At 44.5% G+C, this 24,697-nt stretch overlaps 1 protein-coding gene across 1 annotated transcript in view; it reads left to right on the top strand.

The window, feature by feature from the left end:
* The window catches only part of SND1 (staphylococcal nuclease and tudor domain containing 1), a 442,168-nt gene that overhangs the window by 61,850 nt on the left and 355,621 nt on the right, over positions 1–24,697 (top strand). Inside the window, exons 9-10 of the mRNA XM_019646123.1 lie at positions 53–143; positions 10,940–11,053. Of these exons, the coding sequence (XP_019501668.1) occupies positions 53–143; positions 10,940–11,053 (205 nt within the window). The remainder of the gene's footprint in view (positions 1–52; positions 144–10,939; positions 11,054–24,697) is intronic.

Below are 24,697 nucleotides of genomic sequence, written 5' to 3'. Positions count from 1 at the left end.
GCTTCACTGACCCAGTCTTTCTGAATGATTTGTATCCTTCCTTTGTTGTCAGGTTTGCCAAGGAACGCAGGCTCAGAATGTGGAGAGACTATGTGGCTCCCACCGCTAACTTGGACCAAAAGGACAAGCAGTTTGTTGCCAAGGTGAGTCGTTCTCAGCATCTAGAGAGAGGCAGAGGCACCATGAACCTTGTCAGGCTACTGACAATCAAGAGCTAAAGCATTTCTATTTGAAGGCAAGCCAGTATCTGTCTGTCTCTCTCTGTCTCTCTCTGTCTCTCTCTCTCTCTCTCTCTCTCTCTCTCTCTCTCTCTCTCTCTCTGTCTCTCTCTCTCTCTCTCTCTCTCATAGGGGACTTAGACACCATAAGAACTTTAACATTTCTTTTTGTAAGTTTGTATAACTTCCTTAGACGTTCATGGGTTAAAGTTGTGGACATTGCCACCTTGAAACAACTCATATTTTACGGGTTCTTTTTGTCTGCTTAGCAAATGGCATTCTCTTAGATTTCCTATGCCCAAGTATATATATGACCTCGGTTGCTGTTCTTTCTGTTTTGGGATGCTTGTGGCTTTGAAGTTTTTCTAATGTGATGTTTTTTTCTGCGAGCTCTCCATTGATGTGTCCCGGAATGGATTTCTTTGACAAGAGCTAGAGCTACTGAATAAATAAATAGATGGTTTGGTTCTAGCAGCAGTGCTATCAAAGTGTGTTTTCTCAGTTATAGGGTTTGGTACCTTGAGAAGTAGGCCTGTTCTTACGTTCCCAAAGTGCTGTACTGTTTTTCAACGTATATTTACCTTTGACAAGAGATGCTGGAAGATTTGTCTTTATGGGGTAAAAGTGGTTCATTTATTCACATCCTTGGATGGAGAGTTGGCGATCTGAAATGTCACCTAACAGTTTAAGATGGACAGACACTAGGTGGCGCTGTCAGCCTGGAAAATCCTGGATAAAGAACCACCTTTATCTTAGAATGGTACATTTTTAACAAAGTCTGAAGATTTGACCTTTGTTTTTTATTTTTTATTTTTTTTATGTTGCGCAAACCAACAGGTCACAGTGTGCTCAGGTGGCCCTTCCCCTCTTCTCGTGAGGAGGTCTCCAGGCAGTGGTCAGGTCCCCTGGAATCGCGCCTGTTCGTGGGCATCACTGGGAAGAGTCCCTGGCTGGGTACTCCCCTGTGCACCTCCCCAGGCTGACGCAGACCAGAGTGGATCCCTGCTCCCTTTCTGTGTGAGGACTGTGCTAACTTGGAAATGTGGATGTGGCTGTTCCACCTAGTTGGAGCGTACTTGGCTGTGCTCCCTTCCATTTCCTGTAATCTGTTCTGTGGGAGGACTGTAGCTACACAGGGAAAGGATGATCATTCACTCAACAAGGAAGGCAGGCCTCCCATTCCCACCATCATCACTTGGCGGGTCTGTGATGTGAGTGATGCAGATGAGGCTTGGGCGGGTTCCATGGCCATCCCTGTACTGTCCCTACCAGCCCCTCCTCGGTTGAAACCAAGTTTGTAGAGAAATCAAGAAGATTTTGAGGGTTTGGGGCCTTTGCTGGTTGGGGAACTAAGGCATTGCTGAAGAAAGAAATTCAAAAGATTAGATGATTGAATTAGTAGCTTTGCATTTATCTTAAAAATGACTATTGGTGATTAGAAAAGGGAGAGCTGGCTATAGGAACATTTCCTGCATTTTTAAAATCTAGAATCTCAGGATCTGGTTTTTGTTTTTGGTTTTCTCTGTTTCGCTTTAAAACAGGGTATGGCTTTTTTCATTATGAAGTTTTATTCATACCAATGCCAGAATAGAGGATTGCTTCCCCAAACCATTTGAGGATTATGAGGACTAGCCATTCTCCTGGAGTATCTTAAACATAAACTTAGGTTATTTCGGTATAGGCCTGCTTAGAGAGTAGAGAGAACATTGTATTTGTAGGCAGGTAAATGGTTTTAAAACATTTTGATTTTTGAAATTCTTCAGCATTCTTTTTGTTTTTAAAGCAGAAAAGCATAAAAAGGAGAAGGAAAAACACTTACACTAGATGGAACTACGATGACACAGGGTTTTTTCTTTCTAAACAAAGTCAGCCATACTATCGGAGGGGTTGGCAGACTGTGCCCACCACTTGTTTCTGTATGGTCTGTGAGCCAAGAAGGGAGCTTGCAGAGAAAAACATGTTTTGTGGCACATGAAAATTACATGAAATCCAATTTCAGCGTCATGAATAGATTGGAACGTAGTCACATCTGTTCATTTACATATTGTCCATAGCTGTTTTTGTGATACAGTGGCAGAAGCGAGTGGGCAGTGGGTGAGGGACCATGTGGCCTGCAAAGCGTAAACTATTTGCTCCCTGGCCTTTTACTGAAAAGTTTGCTGACCCTTGATCTATACCAGTCCTACTCATAGTGCCTTGATATGAAATAAGGAGCTTGAGCTGGAATGTAAATCAAGGCATTGCTGCTTTCATCAAGAAAAGCTTGCTACAGAACAAGTGTCAGCAATGTTCTCAGTGATGTCGTTGATTTATGTTCTGATACAAGCTCCTTATCTCACTGCAGACTGGTACCTACTTTCAAGTAGTACTGATCTTCTTTTGTATATCATTTTTATGTTTGTAAGTTTTTATTTTTAACATATAAACATTTAAAGAACTCTGTGGTCTTACTAAGAAACGAACTAGTCCGTTTTCCCTCTCCCTTCAGGCAGCCGTTTTTAACTCTTGGCTAATCCATGTCTTTGAATAAAATGTTTATATTGCTCTAAGCTTTTTAGTTTTAGGCATAATAACCCCTTTCCTTCACACTTCAGAGGATGAAGGTTTAGTTTTTTCGCTCATGCACACATATTCACATGGGTGTGCATGTACTCTTACCCAGTCCTTCAAGGACTATATAATAATTCTGGTTCAGTTAATATTCAAAGTTTAGTTTGTAAATGGTAATCACCATTGAACCATATAGCATATTATGAGTACTTTTCATTTCCTGCACAGGTTTTTGTTTTACCTGGGGTTAATAATTTTTAAAATTGATGTACATATTTTTTACATATGGATTGATTTAACCCCCAGACTCTACCTATCTAAATCTTCTCACAAGACATTGATTCAGTCTGTTAATTTTATCTTTTTCAATAGTACTTTCCAGGAGTCTTGTGACCTGTACCAATCTAGACTAGTTCTTCTTTTTCCGTTATAGAGCTGTCATCTTTGGATTTCTTCACTATTATCCTGGGGTTTTCTGTGCCTTGTCTCTGGGTTGGAACTATGTTTGCTGGATCCCATGGCTGCTTCTTTATGATTTACTACTTTATTTTGGTGACACAGATTCTTTAGCTTCTTGGGAAAAGAATGCTTGGTAGGTAAATATTTTGAGACCTTTCAGTCTTTTTTAAAATTACACTTGCTTGATAGATAGTTTAGCTGGGTATAGAATTTTGTTATAATAGAAGTTATTTTTGTTCAGAATTGTGAAGGCATTGCTCCACTGTCATTTAGCTATTAGCCTTTTTTTTTCTTTTTTTTTATAGAGGTTTTAAACAGTTGTGATTCCTCATTTTTATATAATTTTTCTTTTTGCAAGCTCTTTTTTATCCTCAAGTTTTATAAAGATGCACTTTGTTATCCATGCGTAGACATATTGTGCTTTAATTTTTAATCCTTTCTGTCTGGGAACTTCAACTGTTTTGTTGTTGATTTCCATCTAATTTTTCTGCTCTCTATTTTCTAGAACTCCTTTTGGGATGTTTGACTTTGTGGACTGGTCTCCTAATTTTTTCCCTCCTATTTTCCATCTCTTTGTTTTTTGTTAATTTCTAGATTTCTTCATACGTGTATTTACTTTTCAGCCCTTCTATTATTTCATTGTGATACTGTATTTTAATTTCTAAGAGCTCATTTTCTCTGAATTTTTTTCTAATTACTGTTTTTTAAAAAATAACATTTAGTACTTGTTTCAGAGATGAATATCATCTATTAGCTTTCTGAGGAATTTCTTATAATCTTTTGAAAATTTACTTTTCCTGGCATAGTCTGTGTTCTCCAAGTTATTTTCAATTCTCTTTGGTTATTTTGGTCCCTTATTTTTTATCTTAGAGGCTTTTCTCAGCTATCTGGTGATCCTTGGTTGTCTGTATTATTTTAGAATGAGGTATTGAACGCTGGGTTAGAAGCAGTAAACTTATGTGTAGGATTTAGTGTATTCATCTTGAAACCCAGGTGCTTCTTACATAAATTTTAAACCAATCCTAGTTTTTGGCCCCATTTTCATTCCCACTTGAGACTACTGATTTGGCATTTTCTTAGTCTTGATGGTTGAGGGAAGTCTGCAGTATAAATCAGGTTGGTTTTTGTGTTTTCTCACCAATAGCTCAAGATTTAGCTTTTGTGAGTCTGTGGAGACTTACCACTCATACATCTGCTTTCTTGCTTCCAAAGTTTTATTGCTGTATTTTTTTCTCCCATTAATCTTTGTCCTTTTGGGCTTATGGCAAAAAAATAAAATAAATTCCTTTATTTTTGTTTAGAGGTATTTAAGGAGGGAACCAAAAAGTAAATGTTTGCACTAGCTTTAGTTTGTTCATAATGCTCTGCTCCATTTATTTAACCAGTCCCCAATAGGTTGATATTCGTATAGTTTATAATTTTTCAATTATTGAAAAAATGGAATAAATCTCTATGTAAATGGTAATTACTTCCTTAGGAATGTTTTTGAGCATATTTGCCAAATAGCTCTCCAGCAATGTTAACCAGTGTATAGACCCCTATGTGTGTTCATTTTCTGATATGTTATAAAACAGAGGTTGACCAACTTTTTCTGAAAGGGCTATTTTAGGCTTTGTGGGCATATAGTCTCTGTTGCAACTACTCAGCTCTGCCACCATAGCTAGAAAACCGCTATAAACAATATGTGAGTGAATGCGCATGGCTGTGTTCCAATGAAACTTCATTTACAACAGTGGGCAGTGGATTGGATGGCCTTTGGACCATAGTTTGCCATCCCCTGTTGTAGAACATGCACTATCAGCATTAAATTTAAAAGAGAAAAACGATCCACACTTCTATTCATAACCTGCAGCCCAACTGCAATGTTGTAGTTGTTTTACCTGATTTAAAATATCTGTTAATGCCAAGGACACCTAAAAAGGTCCTCAGGTGCCCTGGGCCTTCATGAACACAGCCTGACTGTCCTCTGCTACAGGCTTTTGCTGAAGGAGTCTGCTCATGTGACTATAAGGCCTGAACAAAGAGTGGTTCTCTCTTCAGCAGCCACCCTGTCTCCTAGGAATTAATTGCACAGAGAACAGCTAAGTAGCCTGAAAACCCCCCAAAAGGTGACCTATGAACTCTTAACTGGCTGCCTCTGGGACCCTACAGGTGGCTTCTGGGACTGATGCGATGCTGTAGATCAGACTGTTGGCCAAGAGTCTCACTTCTTGTTCCCTTGGTCCATGCGGCCTGCTGAAAGACTGATTTCCATTCTCTGTTTGAGCAGCTTCCCTTCTTAAAGGAAGGACATGCAAGGGAGGGCTCTCCTTGCCCCTGTAGCTTAGCCGAGAAGCGTGTTCACTTCCCAGTGATTCGCTGAGCCTGCTTGAGACTGTGTGCCTGCCGCGGCTTGCCAGTTTCCTGCCTGCCTTCCCTGTGGCGTTTTCGCTGATCTGTGCTGTTTGTAGCCATATGGTCCCCTGAGCACGTGGCTTGGCTTCCCTGTCCCTGCTGCTGGATGTTTGGGCCCCCGAATAGCACTGAGGGTGGAGGGGGGGGTGGTGGTGAGGAGGGCAGCATGTCCTCAGGAGGTGGAGTCTTCCCACCACCCTGCCTGGTGAGAGGCCTGGAGCTAGGTTCTCTCTACCAACTGATTGCTTAAACAAACAGAGCTCTGACTGAGGGGCTTTGAGAAGATTCAGAAGAATAGGGCGTGGTTTCTGCTTTCAAGGAGCTTCCTCTCCAGGGCTCTGCCTGGGAGATTACCCTAAGTAGTTAACTGGTATTGGTGGCCGTGTCCAGTTTTGGAGATCAGGTTATGTAAGCTACCCATAGACACTGTAGAGTGTAGTACTGACATGATTTGGCTCTGATTATTTTTTGCTGTGCTCCCAGTCATAGCTCTGAATAGAGTTCATTATCATGTTTCTCTGAGATGGTTTTTAAGTAGGGATACTTAATAGGTTTGGCATTATCTAGACTTTTCCATCATAGTCCCATTTGGTAATGTGGAAACAAAAAAATACTAGCTGTTTCTTTGACTTTTGTCATCAGGCTTCCAGTTGAAAGTTTTTGGGATGGTCTGGCTAGGAAGATGACTTCTGCTGCACCAAAGAGATTACATCTGGCTTGTAGCGTAAGTCAGCATACTAATTGCTGATAAGAAAATGATTGAACTAGAAAAGATTTGTAAAAAATATAATTTACCTGGCTTTTTCAGTTGTGACTTTGTTTTTTAGAACAGTTTTAGGTTTACAGAGAAACGGGGCAGATAGTCCACAGAGTCCCCGCATCACATCCTCCCCATCCCAGCTCCCCCTGTTATTATCTCATGTAACTATGGCACATTGATTATAAGTAATGTACCAATATTGATATGTCACTGTCAGCCAGAGCCCACACTTGAGTCAGATTTCTTTAGTTTTCCTCTAGTGTCTGTTGGGTGTTCTAGAATCTTATCCACGATAGCACTAAATTTAGTTGTCATGTCTCATCAGGCTCTGCTTGGCTATGGCAGTTTCTCAGACTTTCTTTGCCTTTGATGACCTTGACAGTTTGGAGGAGTACTGCTTGCGTGTTTTGTAGGATGCTCCTCTGTGGGAATTTGTCTGATGTCTGGCTTCCTTTGAAGCACCTATTGTAGTGTCCAGGCTGTTGGATCATGCTCAGGTGCCTAGAGATATTTGTATCAGGGAATCATTGTGCTTCGTATTTTGTCGCGGTCACAGGGTGGCAGCTGTCCTTTTCTGGGGGATGGGGAAGGGACTAGGTAGGGACTTCAGGCCAGTGCTGTATAGTTGTGGTATATTCCTTATTTCACCTACTTTGGTGTTGCTTCAGTAGTGTTCGCAGGATTAGCTTTGGGGAGAAAACACATAGCATACGTCCTTAGGGAGCAGGAGAAACTGCTGGAAGGCATGTTTTCAGAGTAGAAAGGGTGTTTGGTGTCCCATTCCCAGTGGCCCCATCAAGGGCACTCCCTGCTTGTGCCTGTAGAAGCCCCCTTTGGACTGCTGGTCCTTTTGTTTCTATGTGGTACTGATAAGTTTGCTCTGGAAATACTGGTAGTTGTGTCTGGAGAGGTTATTCGGAGGGTCTCGGCAGCTCAGAAGGCTTTGTTGGCTCTTCTGGTTGGTTTTATATGCGCGGCAGGGTTTTGAGAAGCTGGATGGCAGCCGCCCTGCGCCACCCTGTGGGCACTGTGGATGGGCTCTGCAGATGGGGAATGTGGCAGGAGGCCAGGGATGGGGATGGATGTCCCCTGCCCCTGACAGCACTCTGCACTTCTCTTGACTTGTGGCAGCCCTTAGCCTACACCCGTCATCATTAAACCACTCATTTTTCCTTTTACAATTGGGCTTCAAGAGATAGGGAGGGAGGTGGATTTATGGCCTGTGTTTCGAGTCCAGCCAGTGACTGTTTGCAGTGTAGATTTCTGCTCCTCTGCCTTGGGTTATTTCCTGGAGTGGGTGGTATGGTGGGTGTGTGTGGGGGTGGATTGAGTAGGAATCTGTAGCGTGTGGAGAAAGTGAGCAATGTGGGCCTACTTAGAAATATCCTGATGAAAAGCACCGGAAGAAATATCGCTGTTATAAATGTGGTCTGTAACGGTGCTGATGAGCAGGCTTCAAATAGTCACCCACTCTGCGTTTCCCTCATTGCACAGTACGTGCCTCGAACCACTATTTCATTGCCACGTCCATGTCTCAGCTCTGGAGCTGCTTGTTCTCTGGACAGTAATGACACAATTTACAGAGGAATAAAAAGCCATAAATCACCCTTAAATACACACACACGGACACACACATATGCACTCACCACACACCCCTTCGCCAGAAAGCCAGACCTTGTTAGCTGGCAGCATCCGAGTGTGCAGTTCTTGAAGAGGAGGTTTCTAATCAGGGAGATACCGAGCAGTCTGCTGCTGAGGCCTGAAATTTACAGCTCTTAGGATCCATTCGCCGCCGTTGCTGCTGCTAACGCATTATGAGGAGTGACGAATACCCGTGCCTTGTCACAGGGGTGTGCTTAGATCTCCACGTCTGTAATCAGGGGGCGAAGGTGTGAGCACTGTGACACTTTCCTGGTTGTGTTCCTCTCTGAGCGTGACTAGGGAATGGAGAGTGTCTAGCCATTTCTCATGTCTGGATTATAGGAATTGCCCTGTTTTTAACAATTGACAGTGGAATAAAGCTAATTTTGCTATGGGAGAAATATGTGGTTCTGTCCATCACTGAGATTTAGGAACCACTATGATGTGTGTGCATTTGCGATACCTGATGATTACCCCATGATCCTTCGGGTGGCGGCCCTGTACTTCCAAGGGGGGAGGAGTATTGATTTGCTTTACTAGCTGCTTTGCGGGGAATGGCTTTGTGGAACTTTCCCTTCTCTTTGGTTTGAAGGGGGGATAGCAGAATAATAGCATGAATCTTGGGTACCTTGCCCTTAGAATGTTCTCTCATCCAATTTTTAATTCTTTTACGTGGCCTTTTAAAGGACGGGAAATCATCTTTGATGCATTTTGGTCAGTTGTCCAGGCCACTCTTGGTGCCTTTAGGTAACAAGGGGACGATTCCATTACCAGGGGCATTTTTACTTAGCATTAATGTTTAGATAGTAATGGGAATAAGATGCATGCGTTTTCATTGTTACTGACTCTGTATTTGGTTATATCTTCTTGGCTGTTTTTAAGCTCTACACTCACGGACGTGTTTTGTGATTGGGCTGGCATAAGGGGCTCTTTGATTTCTAGGGTCCTACGCCCATTGGTAGTCATAACCCATACACCTCAGTAACCAGCCCTGACCTTGACTTGGTCCTGGTGTGACCACAGACCATGCTTTTGATTACCTGTGGACTTCACCATGTTTTTCTGGCCAGAGGAGTTTTGAGTTCTGGCCGTTTGGATTTTAATATTTAGCCGTTGTGATTCTCAGATCTGTCAAAAAGGTGACAGCAGAATGGCTATGGTTACTTGAGACTAGCTTTTTGCTGTTAATCTTATGTATAGTGGAAAATTAGAAAGGGGGTGGGGCAGGACAAAGAGGGTAAAGGGGGTCAAGTATATGGGAACAGGAGGAAACTAGACTTCGGGTGGTGAGCACACATTGAGTATATACAGATGTCTTACTATAATGTTGTATACATTTATATAATGAAATTTATATAATGTTATTAACCAGCGTTACCCTTGTAAATTTAATTAAAAATCCCCCCCTCCTCCTGATCTACTCAGTTGTCTCTCAACCTTTCATTACTTTTTTGGTCACTGGCCTGGTTTTCTGTCCACGGCTTCCATTACTTATGGTGGTAAAACCCAGGGATGTCCCCCCATCTACCAGCCATAGTCAGTCTTCTTGTGGAATTACAGCTCCATGCCAACTATCATCATTCTTTGTTCATCCATTCTGTTTGATGGCACTTTCCTCCTGCTATTGCCTGTTGTGTTATATTTCTCCCTTGTTTTTGCTTTTTGTTGTTTCTCCGGATTGGCCCTTGAGTCACTCTTTTTGGTGTGTGGTTAGCTGGTTCTTTGGAAAAAGGTAGAGGGTAGCCATTTTTAGAGGAGTCCACAAGTAAATGGAATAGTTAACGAGGGCTCTTTTATCCCTAGCAAAGGAGAGTCTAGCTCCTTTTGTTTCATGCATAAAAGAGGAGGAAAATTTGGAGAGTCTCCCCTCCCTGTGGCAGCTGACCCTGTGGTTTGTTTGGCTGCCTGTTGAATCCCTATAGGGCCTGATTGAAGCCTAGAAGAGTTGGTTTTGATTCTGCAGATGATAGCTACCTTGTAGCAAAGTGTTTCTTGCAAATTAAAAGAAAAAGAAAAAGAACAGCCTTGTAACAACAGGCTCTGAATATAATTGGCTGAATTGCAGACTGTTGGTTAAATTATGGGTTCTAGTTATTACCCAGATAAGGACCTCGCCTGGTTTCAGTGGAATTCTGTGCACCTTAGTGGAGTGTTCCGATAACCTCCACAGAGGAGTATTTGTGCTTCTGCCCTTTGCATACACATCCTTGTAAGTTACTCTAAACTGAAAGTTCATCATTTTCAGCATCATTTCAGAGAGTGGGGTTCATTGGTCCCAAGTTGGGCTTCTAAAACAAAGATGCCCATAGTAGTGCTTTGAAAAGGTGGCTTTCAGAGTAGTTGAAGTAATAGCTTAGTGATTTAATGTTTCTGCCTGTGAGATTAACATCTCCTTTCCCATGATGAGATGACAGTTCTTTTCGCCTTCCACTTGCCTTTGATTTTTCTGCTCTCTATTGGACATCCTATTTTGGTTCTTTCTCATCTAGTGCTGGTACCTTCTAATCCAGCCCTTGCCTCTCTCCCTGGGTTCACATTGAGATAGGGATTTTGATTTTAGTTTAGAGCCTGTTTCCAGGAAAACCTTCAGTAACATATAGAGACTGGATTTCTGGTTCATAAGTTTTGTAGTTAACCACCTGTCTTGGTCAGGGCAATAGATAAAAAAGATTGACCGTCTTTCTGAGTGATATAGACTCCACTCGTTGAAAAATTAGAATCAGGTCTTTGGGGACTGGTAATTATAGCATAGTTTTTTCCAACATTGTTTTCCCATGAAGGATGATATTGGATCTCCCCCAAACGGCTATTGATCCCATTTTTCTCCCTGCGATTGGGGTGGGCCTTGTTCCTTAGCATGTGTGTTACGATATCTGGGACAGCAAAGCAGGTCTGAGCATTTTCGCTTCTCCCACAGGTGATGCAGGTGCTGAATGCTGATGCCATTGTTGTGAAGCTGAACTCTGGCGACTACAAGACCATCCATTTGTCCAGCATCCGACCGCCCAGGCTGGAGGGGGAAAACACACAGGTAAGAGACTAGGGAAGCAGGGTAGCTTCTCTTCAAAAACCAAAGGGAAGGAGCTGGAGAATTCAGTCAGTTAAATATGGCACATAATGTCTGAGACAGCTGAAGGACAAGTATTTTAAATCTCCAAAGTATTATTTCCTAATATCTGCAGCCTAGCTCTTAGTGGGCAGGTCTCAATTTCTCCTGACACATTCACGGCTCTGCTTCATTTTGGATGGGCATAGCTGGCATTCCTCCCTTGGGGGCTTGAGAGGAGTCAGGGTTGGGATATGGGAGGTTGTGGATGAGTTTTCTTTCTTAAGGAGATCTTATTTCTCAGAATGAGGGGAGAAGGTCCATATCTCACATGCATGGTAGAAAGGCCCATTTCTACGGGTCATTTTGATTTGATAGTTCCGTATATTGTTGCTCTAGGGAGAAAGGAGATATATATATATCTATATATATATACACATATATATAAAAATATATATATATATATTTATAGGAGATAAATATATTTAAAGGAGATAAATATATTTAAAGGAGATATAAATATATATATATATATATATTTATATATATATATAAATAAAAAAACTCACCGCTCTGGAGGGCCGGCCGAGTGGCTCAGTTGGTTAAGAGCTTGCTCAGGGTTTAAACTCTGAGCAACAGCGGTTTGATTCCCGGCCCGAGCTGAGCTGCCACTGAGCTGCCAAGAGGTGGCAGGATGGCTCAGCTAAAAAAAACCAAATAAATAAATAAATAAATAAACACACACACACACACACACACACACACACACATCCCCTCTGGGGGTCACCTACTCATTGTTTGCAAGTGGTAACTGTAATTATTAGTTACACTGTGCATCTCCTGGCAGCACAGGTGCTTGCCTAACCAATGTGTATGATTTCAGTATATCAATTTTGAGAAATTATACTTAGGATGAAAACTGTAAGCGTTGGTAGTCTGCAGGCAGTTTTGTTTTAAATTTTCTCCATCGTTATAAGTTATGAGAGGTTGGAGATAGAGATTGAGGTTGAACTGTTCCGTTTGTGTGTTTGCTTGGTTGGTTATGTCTTGTTGTTACAGACACCTTTCCAGCTCCTATTTTTGCCCTCTGATAACTAAAGTATGTAAATGCATGAACTGGTCACAGAACTGGTGAGATCCAGTGACACAGGCAAGCATTTGGACAGTTTTCAGAAATTCAACAACGTAGTTGAAGTTAGTGCTGTCTACTTTTTAAATGTATCCCTTTTGTAGTTTCTAAAGACAAATTTGCCTTTCTGATGTTTTGCATGTGCGTATGTCTTGGTGCAGTCACAAATTGAAATTTATGCCCTGTTTTCATTTGCATGAGAGTTTACAGACAACCCATAAGAGTAAAATAAAAATATCATGATTGTCTTTCGAATCAGATCATGCATAAGAAACACATACAGGATGAGTTCTTTGAATGTTTGGCCAATCAGTTCATTTTCTCCCCTTTCCCCCCGACAGAGGAGATAATTTAATCCAGCAAACAGTATCGTGGTAAGGCTGAGAATTTAAATGCAGGAAAGCCTAGCAATGCCAAAATGAGGTCCTCTCAGTAACTATAGCTCTGCCTCATTGCACAAAATCCACATCTCCAATTTGATCAGTGTTGGGAGCAGTCCGCAAGTCTGCATCTGGGACATGCCGTTGGAATTAAGGTTCCCACAGCAACCACAACTTTGAAATTCTTCAACGTTAATCTTTGTGCCTACATCATCAGCCAAAAGCATTATGTTAATGTCGACTCTGTAGCTGAATTTTAAGCAGTTTTTAGAGTTGGGAGTATGTCTTAGGTAGGATGATAGCAGGTTTTCTGGATTAAGAACTAAACTATTACTGAGGATTTTCACTTTTCCCAGGATCCTTTGGGAACTCCTCAGGGGGTAATGGATGGATTTCCCTTAGCCTAGTGGATGATGGGAAGTTGTTAGAATATGTGTCCTTGTTTAGGCAGAATCCTGTTTATAGAATTCCTCGTTCTTTATCCCGAGGTAGATTCTCTCTCTCCCTCTCTCTCTCTCTTTCTCTCTCTCTGTCTTTAAACTTCTGTTCACTCCTGAGATCTTACTCCATTTTAAGAAAGTTCTAAGTAAGGCTCATCTCTAAGAGTCTACAACATAGGGCTTTTGAGTGAAATGAATAATGATCTCTCTTATTTGTTCATTAAATTCCTTTGGAAGATTTTAATGAGGGCTCACATCAGAAATTAGTGAGTTAATGTAATATCCCTTGAACATAGTGGTGGAGGGTGCCATGCAGATCCAGGTGCGGAGGGTGCTGGGAAAGCCTTCCCAGGAGCAGGGAGCGTGCATCTTCACGGATGAGGAGTTAGAACACTGTTCAGTAGGTTTATCATGTAAGCCACAAATGTGGGCTGTATATGGTGTTTCAAGTTGCTTAGTAGCTATATTAAACAATTAATTTTAATGCATTTTATTTAATATATCCCAAACAGTAGCCTTTCAACTTTTAATAATGAAGCAACAAAATTAATGTTTTACTTTAAAAAATTTTTACTAAGTCTTTGAAATCTGGTGTATATTATACATGTGGAACACGTCTCAGTTCGTTCTAGCATATTTCTAGGGCTCAATAGCAACATGTGGGCTACTGTAGTGGACAGCCCAGGTTTAGAACTTCAGATGATGGGGCCATCATCACTGATAAATATTTACTGGGGACCACTTTGTACCAGGTACTATGCTGGAGATGCAGCCAAGGAATAAACCAAATCCTCATGGAATGCTCAAGTCTAATAGGGGAAGTAATTTCATGTGTGCTATGAAAGAAAAGGTGAGAATTTATGAGGATGCATAACCTGGGAGGGCTTCTTTGAGGAAGTGACATTTAAGGCCTGAAGGGTGATTTGGAGTTACCTAGGTAAAAAGTGGGGAGACCATAGTTTCTCACTGAGATAGCAGCAATGACAAGAATTGGGCGAGTTTGGGAATAGGGAACAAATGGCTTCGTGGATGGTGTATGAGTGGTATGGTGCCTCTGGTAACAAAATATAGGTAGGGCCCAATTCTGCTGGTGCTGTGAACATCTCAGGATCCTCGTGGAGAGAGAGAATAGGGGGCATGTGATGAACTGCAGATAATTTAGTATGACTGGATTGGAGAGGACAGCTAATGCTGGAGGGCAGTAAGAAATGGACTTCGGAGGTAGGCAGGGGCCACATATTGAAAATGTGTGCCATGGTTTAGATTTCGTCTTGAAGAATTTTAATCCAAGGAGTGGTCCGTTTGGATCTCAGTACTTAAGTGTTGGTGGCGTGCATCTACAAAACATGAAAGTAACTTGCATTTATAAGAGAATATCAGACCAGATGAAAACTGATCTGCAGCAGGGTTCTGGTGTTTCTTTGGGTGAAGTCTCAACTGAGCAAGGACCCAGGGCGCATGGTGCAATGACAGACGTGTGACTGCAGCTCTTGCAGTGTCGTCTTATACCGGAGGATTCAGAGTTCTTGGCTTTCTACTTAAAGAATTCCACAGAACTCTTATGATGGGTGGAAGATTCTGCTGTATGCCTAGCTTCCAAGTTACCAGAGATTTACAATGTGGATACAGGAATAAAAATCACGTGGGATCCCAGGCAGGACATAACTGTATGCAACAGCCGGGCAGGCAGCCAGCCATCCATCGCCTTGGAGTCTTCGGTTTGTGTGTTCTTTACTGTTCTTACATGAGGGGCATCTAGTCACATACTCAAGGCATAGATATTGGGGCCAGGAGCTGTTAGTCTGCATGGCACCCTGTGCAAATTAGAGAAGCTTGCCCCTTCCTCTAGGCAGCCTCAGGGCAGGGCACATGGCCTGGCATATAGAAGGGAGGCTGGATTTCAGCTCCCCTTCAGCCCTGTGCCCTTGGCCAGGTGCCCTTGAACGAGGCTCAGGGTGCACAAGAACATGTGGCTGTCCTGGTGAGAACAGGGCTGATAGACCCCCAGCGAACATGACCGGGGTGTGGTCAGGCACTGGGGCTGGTCTTGGAGCTGCAGAAACACAGAGTGCTTGAGGCTTATTCGGAGGCCATGGGTGGGCTGTGGAGGGCCTGTATAAAACCCTGAGAAGGATGGCCTTCCATCTAATTTTTGGACACTTCCTGGGGGTCAGTGGCTTTGAAATGGAGAAAAAGCTAACCTGACAGGGTGTGGTATTGGGGCGTGTTCTAAACAAAGAAGAGAGCAAGAAGGGATGGGAAGAGGAGGTAATGAGGGTGAGTCTGTTCATGAGCTTCCTCATGGCCAGCAGACCGCTGCAGGGACTTCTGCTGTGGCTGGGCTGGCCGCCCTGTACGCTTCCCAGTGATGGCCCAGTGGGGCTGGCCCTTCAAGGTTTATCTTCCCCAAACCCTAAAAACTAATAACCTGTCATCAACTGACACAGATTTTCTGAGACATTTAGGAAGGGCAGACTAGTAGGGCAGATTAGATTTTCCTTTATTGTATAGAGACAAATTCGTTTGTCTTCATTATACATGGAGGCAAGAAGGCTTTGCCCAAGGCCAACTGTATACTTCCGCTCCCCACTTTTGGTTACTTTCTGATTGTAGCCAGAGGATGGACTCTGGCCAAAACAGTGCGATCAAAGGAAGTGTTTTCACCGTAGGCAGCTGCTTTCCAACAGTACCCCGGAACTCATGCTCCTAGAGTTTTGTTAGAGCTTGATGTGTTGCTTGAAAGTGTGACGGGAGAGCTAAAAGCCACGGTGTGTAGTAGTTTCGTCAGAAAGATTGCATTTGGACGTGGGATGCACTGGTTCTGTGTCTGTGGCACTGTCCTGGATTGTTCAGGGTGCATCCAGCGTCCACTCTTGGGAAATGTTAACTCCTGTAAAGGGCTGAGCCATTTTGGACACTGATGCGTGGTGCTTCTGTGGTCCAGTCGTCCTTGGAATCTGAGAGGGTTGCTTCCAGGGGCCCCAGCAGGTACCCAATGCATGGATGCTCAAGTCCCTTATATAAAATGGTTTGGTATTTGCGTATGACCTACACACATCCTCCTGTGTACTTTATTTTTTATTTATTTATTTATTTTTCTAGCTGAGCCATCCTGCCACCTGTTGGCAGCTCAGTGGCTGCTCAGCTCGGGCTGGGACTCAAACTGCTATTGCTCAGAGTTCAACCAACTGAGCCACTCGGCCGGCCCTCCCGTGCACTTTAAATCATTTCTAGGTTACTTACAATACCTTCCACAATGTAAATGCTACAGAAGTAGTTGTTATACTGTATAGTTTAGGGAATAATGACAAGAAAAAAAGTCTGTACATGTTCAGTAAAGATGCAGCCATTGTAGGCCTAAGTACATAGTACAGGCCATCATATTTTTGACCTGTGGTTGGTTGAATCCACGGAGGTAGAACCCACGGATACAGACGGCTGACTGGAAAGTTAGTTGTACCCAGGTGTTTGCCACAAAGAAACAAGTGCTAGGTCTTGGCTGAAGGCTGTGTATGGGTTTCTGAGCTACTGCCTTCAAGGAGCTAATGCATTGTGCAATCTCAGGACTTCCTAGAGAGCAAGTGGCTTTGATGCGAGACTGGAAAACCTAGTGCTCTGTTGCCCAGGGCTGCTGTGGGCTTTGTGTCATGCCTGGCAGTGTTAGTGACAAAGGCACTACACCCCCCAGGCATCCCGTGAAGGTGCTGACTTATTCCCCCACCGAGCCCGCTCCTGCCGCGCCATTGTAGTGGGCAGAGAGGAGCTGAAGTTGCCCTTGAAAAACGGGCCGGAGTTGACCCACCCCCCGGGTTTCAGTGTCCGGAAAGTTCGCTTTCAGTTTCAGGGCCTTTCCCCTCAAACCCCTTTCCTTAGCTTCTCTGTCTCTCTCTGATACACATGCACACACACTTTCAGCTTGGGCCTCTGGGAAGTGCGGAAACCTGCAGCCGAGCCTTTCTTCTCTTTTCTGAGTCCTGTTCGCCTTGTATTCATGTCCATCTTCCTGTCTCTCAGCCCCCTTCCTGTGGCTTATTTACCACATAAACGTGCCTTCCCAGCAGGGCCTCTAAATATTCAGACTTGGGCACTAAAGGATCAGATTTGTTTAGGCTGCAATCTGCCTAATCTCTCGGTGTCCTTGCTGCCTCTTTGGGGGGAAGGGGGTGGGGCTGAGGATGTTTCCCAGGCCTGAGCCCACTGGGCCTCCGGTATAGGCAGTTGATGGTAGAGGGAGCTGTAGGGAGGCACATTATGAGCGATGCCCTGGGATTCTTAAGGGCTTTTTGTCAGAGGCAGGGCAGTTTCAGGTGCTGATAACTCGCTGCACAGGGCCCCAGGGTGCTTTGCCATTTAGACACGATTAAAAGCAGTTCTCAACCTATTCCCTCCAGTTTAGATTTCTGAAAGCAAGATGACTGGTCCCTCTGGACCCTAAAGCAAATGATGCTGCCACTTAGATGCACACCAACAGAAAGCGGTGGGGCTGCAGTCCCCAAGTGAAGCGGGGCCAACCAATAAACCCACTAACTGTGATCTCGTCCTCGTGACGGGAGCATAAGGCAAACAGCAAATTAGAGAGGGACTCCAGCTTGGCATTAAGGACCTTGGAGAAAAGCGAAAGCTCTTTGAAATGGATATAGCGTTTCACCGGTTTCCAGTGCAGAGATCTGGGACTGCAGCAGTGTGATCAAAAGACGGAGAATACACCAGAGCGGGGGCAGAGGCATTCGGCATGTCGTGGGTTTGTTTGATCTGGGCATTTTTGAGAAGAACACTCAAAACCTTCTTTGTTAGAGCACGGAAAAAAATTATTAAGGCGACTGTGGGTGGGTCTTAGCTCATCTTTTTAAGATTCCAGGATGTATATATCCTGTCATTTTAAAAAGATTCCTATCTAGGTACAACCTGCTCCCCGGCTGGAGAGGTCACGGGGGCAGGCCTGCACCCCAGTGGTGAGATCAAGACATCTTGTATCTGGGTAGATAGCAGATTCCTGAAATGTACATTCCACTGATCTTTTCAGGTGAATTATGACTGGAGAAGACAGCAAGAACCTATCCTACTTCCCTTTGATTTACTTTCTTCTCCCTGTTACAAATTATATTCCCTTTTGTTTCCTTTAGTTAATGCACCCTCTTTCCCATGATCTTGCCTGTCCCCTCCAAATAATTTCTGTGGGATTTGGGCATCTCCTCATGGGTCTTGGGCATTGATCCTCCCTGAACCTGTGCATTTACGTCAGCCATCCATCTCTTTTTCTCGCTCTTCTCTCCATTTCATCATTGTCTTTACACAGTTCTATATTTCCAGTTCATCTAAATCTCCCTCATGCTGATGTGTTCGTATTTCTCGCATGAACTGCAGTAACTCTGTCATTTCCAGCATCCGTAGCACCTCCATACTTACTGCCCCGGACCATCTAGCGTAGTCATGTGCTCAGGTAACCCTGGTTCTTGAAGGCTCCTTGAGGCCCGAGGTTTCCATACACATAGTATTTCCCATCTCTGTATCACTCTGTACTATTTATTTATGTCTGGGCCTGTTTTCCGTGGTGAAGCCTAAACTCCTCTTGAGGGGAGGAATGGCATAGTTTCCTCAGCGTCAGCATCATAGCCCCTTTTTCAGAATCTTGCAGAGTGCTGTGAATACAGCAGGCATTTAATAAATGTTTGAATCAAAATATCTGCTGAGGCCTAAAACCTCATCCATACACTGCTTTTGCATGGCTTCCTTTTTACCACCTCCCAATTTCCTGCTAATTCCCTTGACTTCTGTAGCCCTTCCTACTTGCAGCCAGCATCCGTTTTTGAACTCTCGTTTTTCCTGTTTACTGATTGGATTCCTTGTTTCAATGGCCATGTCGCACATGACTTAGTTTTTTGTGGACACTTCCTTTGCTCCTCTCCTAGTTTGCCTGGCTGCTGCCGTTGACTTGCCTGCCTCTGGACGCTGGTTTCCTTATAATGGTATTCCATTAGCACAGCGCACGTTGGGTTCAGTCCACCAGAGGGGTTAATTACCGCATATTAAGTGCTTTTGCAGATTGGTCCCCAATTGACATTCTTTTAACACCTCTACTCTTACCCAGGCTTTCCCAAATAACCTTCTTTCGTAGCATTTCAGGTGTCTTGATTCATTGAAGTTTTTAGATGCATGTTTTCCCTGAGGGCTATATATATTTTTACTGTTGTCGACCTTGTTGGTTGTCAGATTATTTCTTTGCTTCGAACTAATTTTAAAATCAATTAGGGCGCTTTCCCTTCATCTTTCTCTCTTTATTTATGAGATACTGATTGCAGAGCTACCTACACTGTGCTTAGATAAATTGCCTTTTTTTTTTTTTTTTTTTCATAACATTTATATTCAAGGCGAGTTGAGTGCAGTCATCCAGTACCCGGCACCTCTGCAGACCAGGGCTATAGGTTTCAGTTCTTGGTGGGCTAATTAATTAGCTTTGTACTGGGAAAATTTGGTTCAGTTCAAAACCCAAACATTTAAGTTCCTCATATATCATAGCCCTGTGGATCTAGGAAATGGCTTTTATTAGTAAGACATTTATAATGTTAGATACGAAATCTCTAATCCTCACGCGTAAGTGTGTGTTGTGGTCACAGGGGGGACCTCAGACTGGGTGACAGATTAGGGATGAAACCATCAGTTCGCGTCACTGTTTTGGAAAAGGCTTTTCAGAGCGCAGACTGGAAGGGGAAACTGAAGGACACAGATGCTTGCTTTTTCCTCGCAAATGACAGGCCTGTTGCTGAGGCATATTTTTGATGTCAGTTTTCATTTCAGCCCTCCTTAGGAAGTCTGCAGCCAGTTGGTGGGTCGTTTACATTTCCCAGGCCTTCCTCTCACCATCCAGTATACCATCAGCCTGTTGGGGCTGCAGATGCCTTGCCTGGGTCAGGGTTGTGTTGGTGGCCACTCGGTGTGTTGCTGAGTCACAGGAGGACCTCTGCTCGGTTCGGCTGTGAAGGCGCTCTGGAGACTTCGTGTGCCTTACTCTTTCCTTTCTCTTAGAAGCCAGTGAATGTAGCCTCCTTCACCGTCGTTGCGCTGTACTGGGCCCTCCGGGAGGCTAAGCAGAAAGATCCCCTTTATGTGAACACCTGCATCTTTGTGTTTAGACATTGGTCCCTGGAATTTCATTACTTCTGCTGTCCTGCTGATGGTGGATGGTCACCCACATAATGGATGCCTGCAGTTGCCGGTTTCTCCCTTAAAATGCCTTTTCCTTGTTTTGTCCCCTTTCCTACTCAGTTTGGTTCTCTGGGTCAGGTAGACTTCTCATTTCTTCAGATCTGTGGCGAGCCCACTCCCCAGCACATAGTGGATACTCACATGTTCGGTGTATAAGGTCTCATGCCATTGTCACTGGTGGTGTTTGCTCACTGTTCATCATTTGGGGCTGGGGGTGGGGTGGGTTGCATGGACGCTTGACTTTGAGTCTACCGCTCTGCCACTCTGAGGACACTGGGAGGCCTGGGGGGAAGGTTTGACTTTTTTATGTGCTGTTGTGTTTTGTAAGATGTTCTGGAATGAGGAGCCAGCCACATTCTTGTTCATATGGAGCTGCCTCTAGCATCTGCTTATCCAGCTGGAGGGGCTTGTTTTAGAAGCAGCGCCTGGTAGAAGCTGTAGGTGGAGCTCCGTGGATGGGCTGCCAATGTGCTGGTGCCCAGGGCGCCCTTTCCAGCCTGCCTGCTCCCTCGGGCCCTGGCTAGAGGCTGGTCCCTGTAGACGGGGGTGCAGACCACACCGTCCACCCTACTCTCACTGGGCCCGCTTTCCTCTACCTCTCAGTGAGCGAGCAGGAGAATTGGCAGACGGCGCCATTTGTTGGTGTTGGCCATTGACGGCCAGGATCATTAGACCAGTTTGTACTTAAGATGAGGGAGACTCCTCACTCCAGCTATCACTCAAAATCGCTTATTTTATTTATTTCTTATGTCTTTTAAAAGAGAAAGAAGTTGACCCAGCCCTTTGCTAGTCCTTTCAGTGTGTATTAAATGAACAGCTCTGTTTTCCTCAGGAAAACATCCAGGGTTCCGCCTTGCCGTTTGAACCAGCCTGTCTCGTCTTCCAAGATTGCTCTGTGGTGCCTGCCTCCTTGCTCTGAACGCTTTTTGGGCTTCGCGCCCCCCCCCCACCTCCCCCCAACCCTCTTCTCTCAGAGGAGTGAATGGTTCTTTCAGTCTAGACACTCCTGTTTGCATATCAAGTTATAGTTATGTTGGAGGTGCTTGGACTCAGTAAAAGCAGAGTTAGGGGAATATGTGCTTCTCAGCTGAGAAAGCCATTCAGCCGCTGCCGTTTGTAACAGCCTTTGGGCCCTTTGGTGTTATTCGATATCCATAAAATATAGCAGGTAGAGAATAGTCATCAGAGCTCTGTTAGAGAGATATGCCTCCATCCTAAAAGATACAGATTAGTCCCAGGATATCTGAGATAGTTGATGGAACCTGACACACCGAAAATTCAGTGTAATAAAACCCTACAGCCTTTCATCGCTCACCCTCATCACCCAGCAAGAAATGGATTCCAAGGGCAGAAGCTGATAGTGTTTAATATCTCTGCCTTGTCTATCTGTCTCTGATCGAATGTGCTCACGTGGGACGTGCTCTCTCCTTGCTCCTATGCCCACCCCAGAGCTGGTGGCTTTGGATACTCGTGGCCTCATTCTGCTCCTTTCCCCCAAAGCATGTTATCCCCCCTCCCCCACCACCACCTCAGGGTTCGCGGAGATTTTAATACAAGCTCATGCCTGTTCTTCTGTTTACTTTTGTGTTTTGACTTGTAAATATTTCTGGAAGTATCCCAGTAGTAAGAGTATGGATTTCTGCCCCTATCGCTTTAGTTGTCATCTGGATTTCTTTCAGTTACCTCCCCCCTCCCCACCGTGGCTCCTCCCAATCCCCCCCTACTCCTGCCCTCCCTCCTGGGGTACAGAGAGGGAGTTTGTAAACTTCCTCTTAAATGATGAGGTCACTCCTGGCCACGCCCTTTGGTCATTCTGTTACTTGTTACTGCAGACCTTGCAGAGGAGCTTGTGGCTGTCCCCTGTATCCCCTTCATCCTCACTGTTGCTCTTCACTTCTCTGGGTGCTACGTTTTGGATGCTGCTTGAGCCTGCGAATGAATGTTTAGCATTGTTCAAGTTCAGTGTTGCCCTTGAGCTGCCTTGCTTTGGGTTGAGCCAGGGAGGGTGGCATCTTTCACTTGAATTCACCACTTACAACATTGACAACAACTAAACGGATTGCTCTAGTTTTCTTGGATATCCACAGTTAAGCTGCTTAGTAAATGCAGTTTTATTTTCTAGGAAACTACATTTGCACAATTTAAGCCAGGTCAATATCCTTCTACTCCCAGAGTTTACATAAATTGATATCTTAATTGTTCAGAGCTCTAAATCCATAGCTGATAGATACTGGTTTGAAGAAGGCACTGTTCCGATGGCAGCAGAGCCTCTGCTTTTCAATGAAGGCTGGAGCCTGTGCGCTGTCCCTGCGGGGCAGGGCTTCCTCCTGGCTTGTTTGTGGTAAAGAAAAAGTTACTGGTGACACTCGTGAAAGTCGAGTAAGGCAGACTTGATTCAGGACCATTGCGATAGGTATGGAGACCACTGCAGTGGGGTTTTGCAGTGGGGGAGAGAGATTGGGTTCAATTCCAGAAGCAACAAGGAGAAGTGGGAATTTATAATCAAGGAGCAGAGTGGGAGCTGGGGAGGGTCAGGGATGAGGAACCGAGTAAGATAGCGAGGGTCGGGGATCTAGCAGGATTCTTGCTAAAACTGCACAGTGCAGAGGTGAAGCCAGTACCCAAAAGACAGGACCTAGCTGAGAAGAGAGCTCAGAGGAGCCCGAGTTGAGTGTGGTCAAGGAGAAAAATTTTTGTCAGTTGATGTCAGGCTTCAACCTTGGCGTTTGTAATTAGTGGTAGAAAGTTTCAAAACTCTAGCTCTTTAGAGACAGTAAGGCTCACTCCTGTGGTGCCTGTGGGAGAAAGCGGGCCTCAGACAATTGCAGCTTCAAGAAACTTGCCTCGGTTTCCTTCTTGTTCACTTGTTCGTTGCCATCTTTACACCTTTCCCTCTCTCTTCCCTTTCCCTGGCCTGGTTCTCATTATTGCTCCCGTGATGGTCAGTATGAGCAAGAACGCGCGAACCACTAAGGAGATAGGCATGGTTCACTTTTTTCCCCTTCACCTTAAGTCCACCTTGACCCTCACTGTGTCTTTTCTGCCCCACTGTAACCTCCTGCCATGGCTTATTCAGGATGGAAAGCCCCCTTTGGTAGTAGAGGTAGCTGAGCCTAATGCAGCAGGAGATTTGAGGACGTAAAATCCAAGGAAGCAGCTTTTGTCTCTTCCCATCTTCACGCTTGTCTCACTTATAGCATCGTGGTGACGCGAAAGTGACTTGGGTTCAGGAGCTTGCGAGCAGGGACTCATTGCTATTTCTGGCTGCTATTTGACCTTGGTGCATGTCACTTCTACCTCTGTCCCCTTTCCTGCTAGGAAAATGATGTTCCTACTTGTTGTTCTATGGGATTCCCTGATGGGAAGCTCTACAAGGACAAATCATTTGATTGGTAACTGTTAGATTCATTGCAAATATGGCTGCCAACATCACTGCTTCTCATTCGCTACACATGAGCTCCGGCTTTCTGGTTTGCATAGGGCTGCTCTGAGGACAAAGATGAAGTAGGTCCCTGTTGATGCCGTATCTTTCGATTGAACAGCGGAGTTGCAGTGTATGTAGGGGTCTGCCACTGCCCTTTTCTTCATGGTTTTCCTTCCTCCCTTCCCTCTAAGCCCGAGTTCAGATGTAAAGGTATATGACCTGTTGGCTCTCACAGTGAAAACCCATCAGTTTTTCTTACAGTGCAGTTTAAAAGTTCCGTGTGGTGGAAGCTCTGTGGTTGGAGCCTGGAATGTTCATTTTTCACGATTGCAAGGTGCCTCTTTTGCACTGCAGCTTGACAACTGCTGTTCTAGACTGTCGCTTCTAGCAGTGGAAACGTGCCTCTTTATGGAGGCTGTCTGTCCAGGATTTTGGTCGTTGACAATACCATTTTTCTTTCCTGAGCCAGACTTAGACACAGTGATACCTCTGCTGTTTCCTTATGCCTTTTTTCTCCCTCTTCCCCCCACCCCTCTGGGTCTCAGAACCAGCTGCCAACCAGACACATCCCTCCTTAGCTTAGAACCTCTCCCGAGGATTCCAGTGAAAGGAGAGAGGCGAGTTCTGCCCGAAGAAATGTATCTGCTCCAGAGAACAGGGTTCTCTAGGGGACGGCAGAGTTTCTTACGGTTTATAACATGCTGTTTGAGCCAATGTTTAGTTTAGGTGGGGCCTGTTAATGGTTTCAGGGTGAATTTCACTTCATGATAAGAAGTGAAAAGGTTTCTGAAGTGCTGCCTTGTTAGATCTGGCTTCACACCTCCCATGCCGTTCTATCAGCTGAACTTGCTAAGGCGGAGAAAAGGGTGCAGGATAAAGGCTGTGCTTGCCTTCAGCACGTGCAAGCAGCTGCCCTCACAGGCTGGGAAGAATGCAGGAGCTTTCCGGCACACGCAGAGGCGCCAGGGGCCCAAGTGCTGTGGTTCAGGACACAGCACAGCAAAACCCTAAAGTGACTTCTGAATCGTGGCAGGCACACAGACGTGCTTTGTG

Source organism: Hipposideros armiger, unplaced genomic scaffold (genome assembly GCF_001890085.2).
Source record: "Hipposideros armiger isolate ML-2016 unplaced genomic scaffold, ASM189008v1 scaffold_97, whole genome shotgun sequence".
Classification (NCBI taxonomy): Eukaryota; Metazoa; Chordata; class Mammalia; order Chiroptera; family Hipposideridae; genus Hipposideros; species Hipposideros armiger.
The sequence above is the reverse complement of the archived record's forward strand: the minus strand, read 5'-3'. Positions and strand labels throughout refer to the sequence as shown.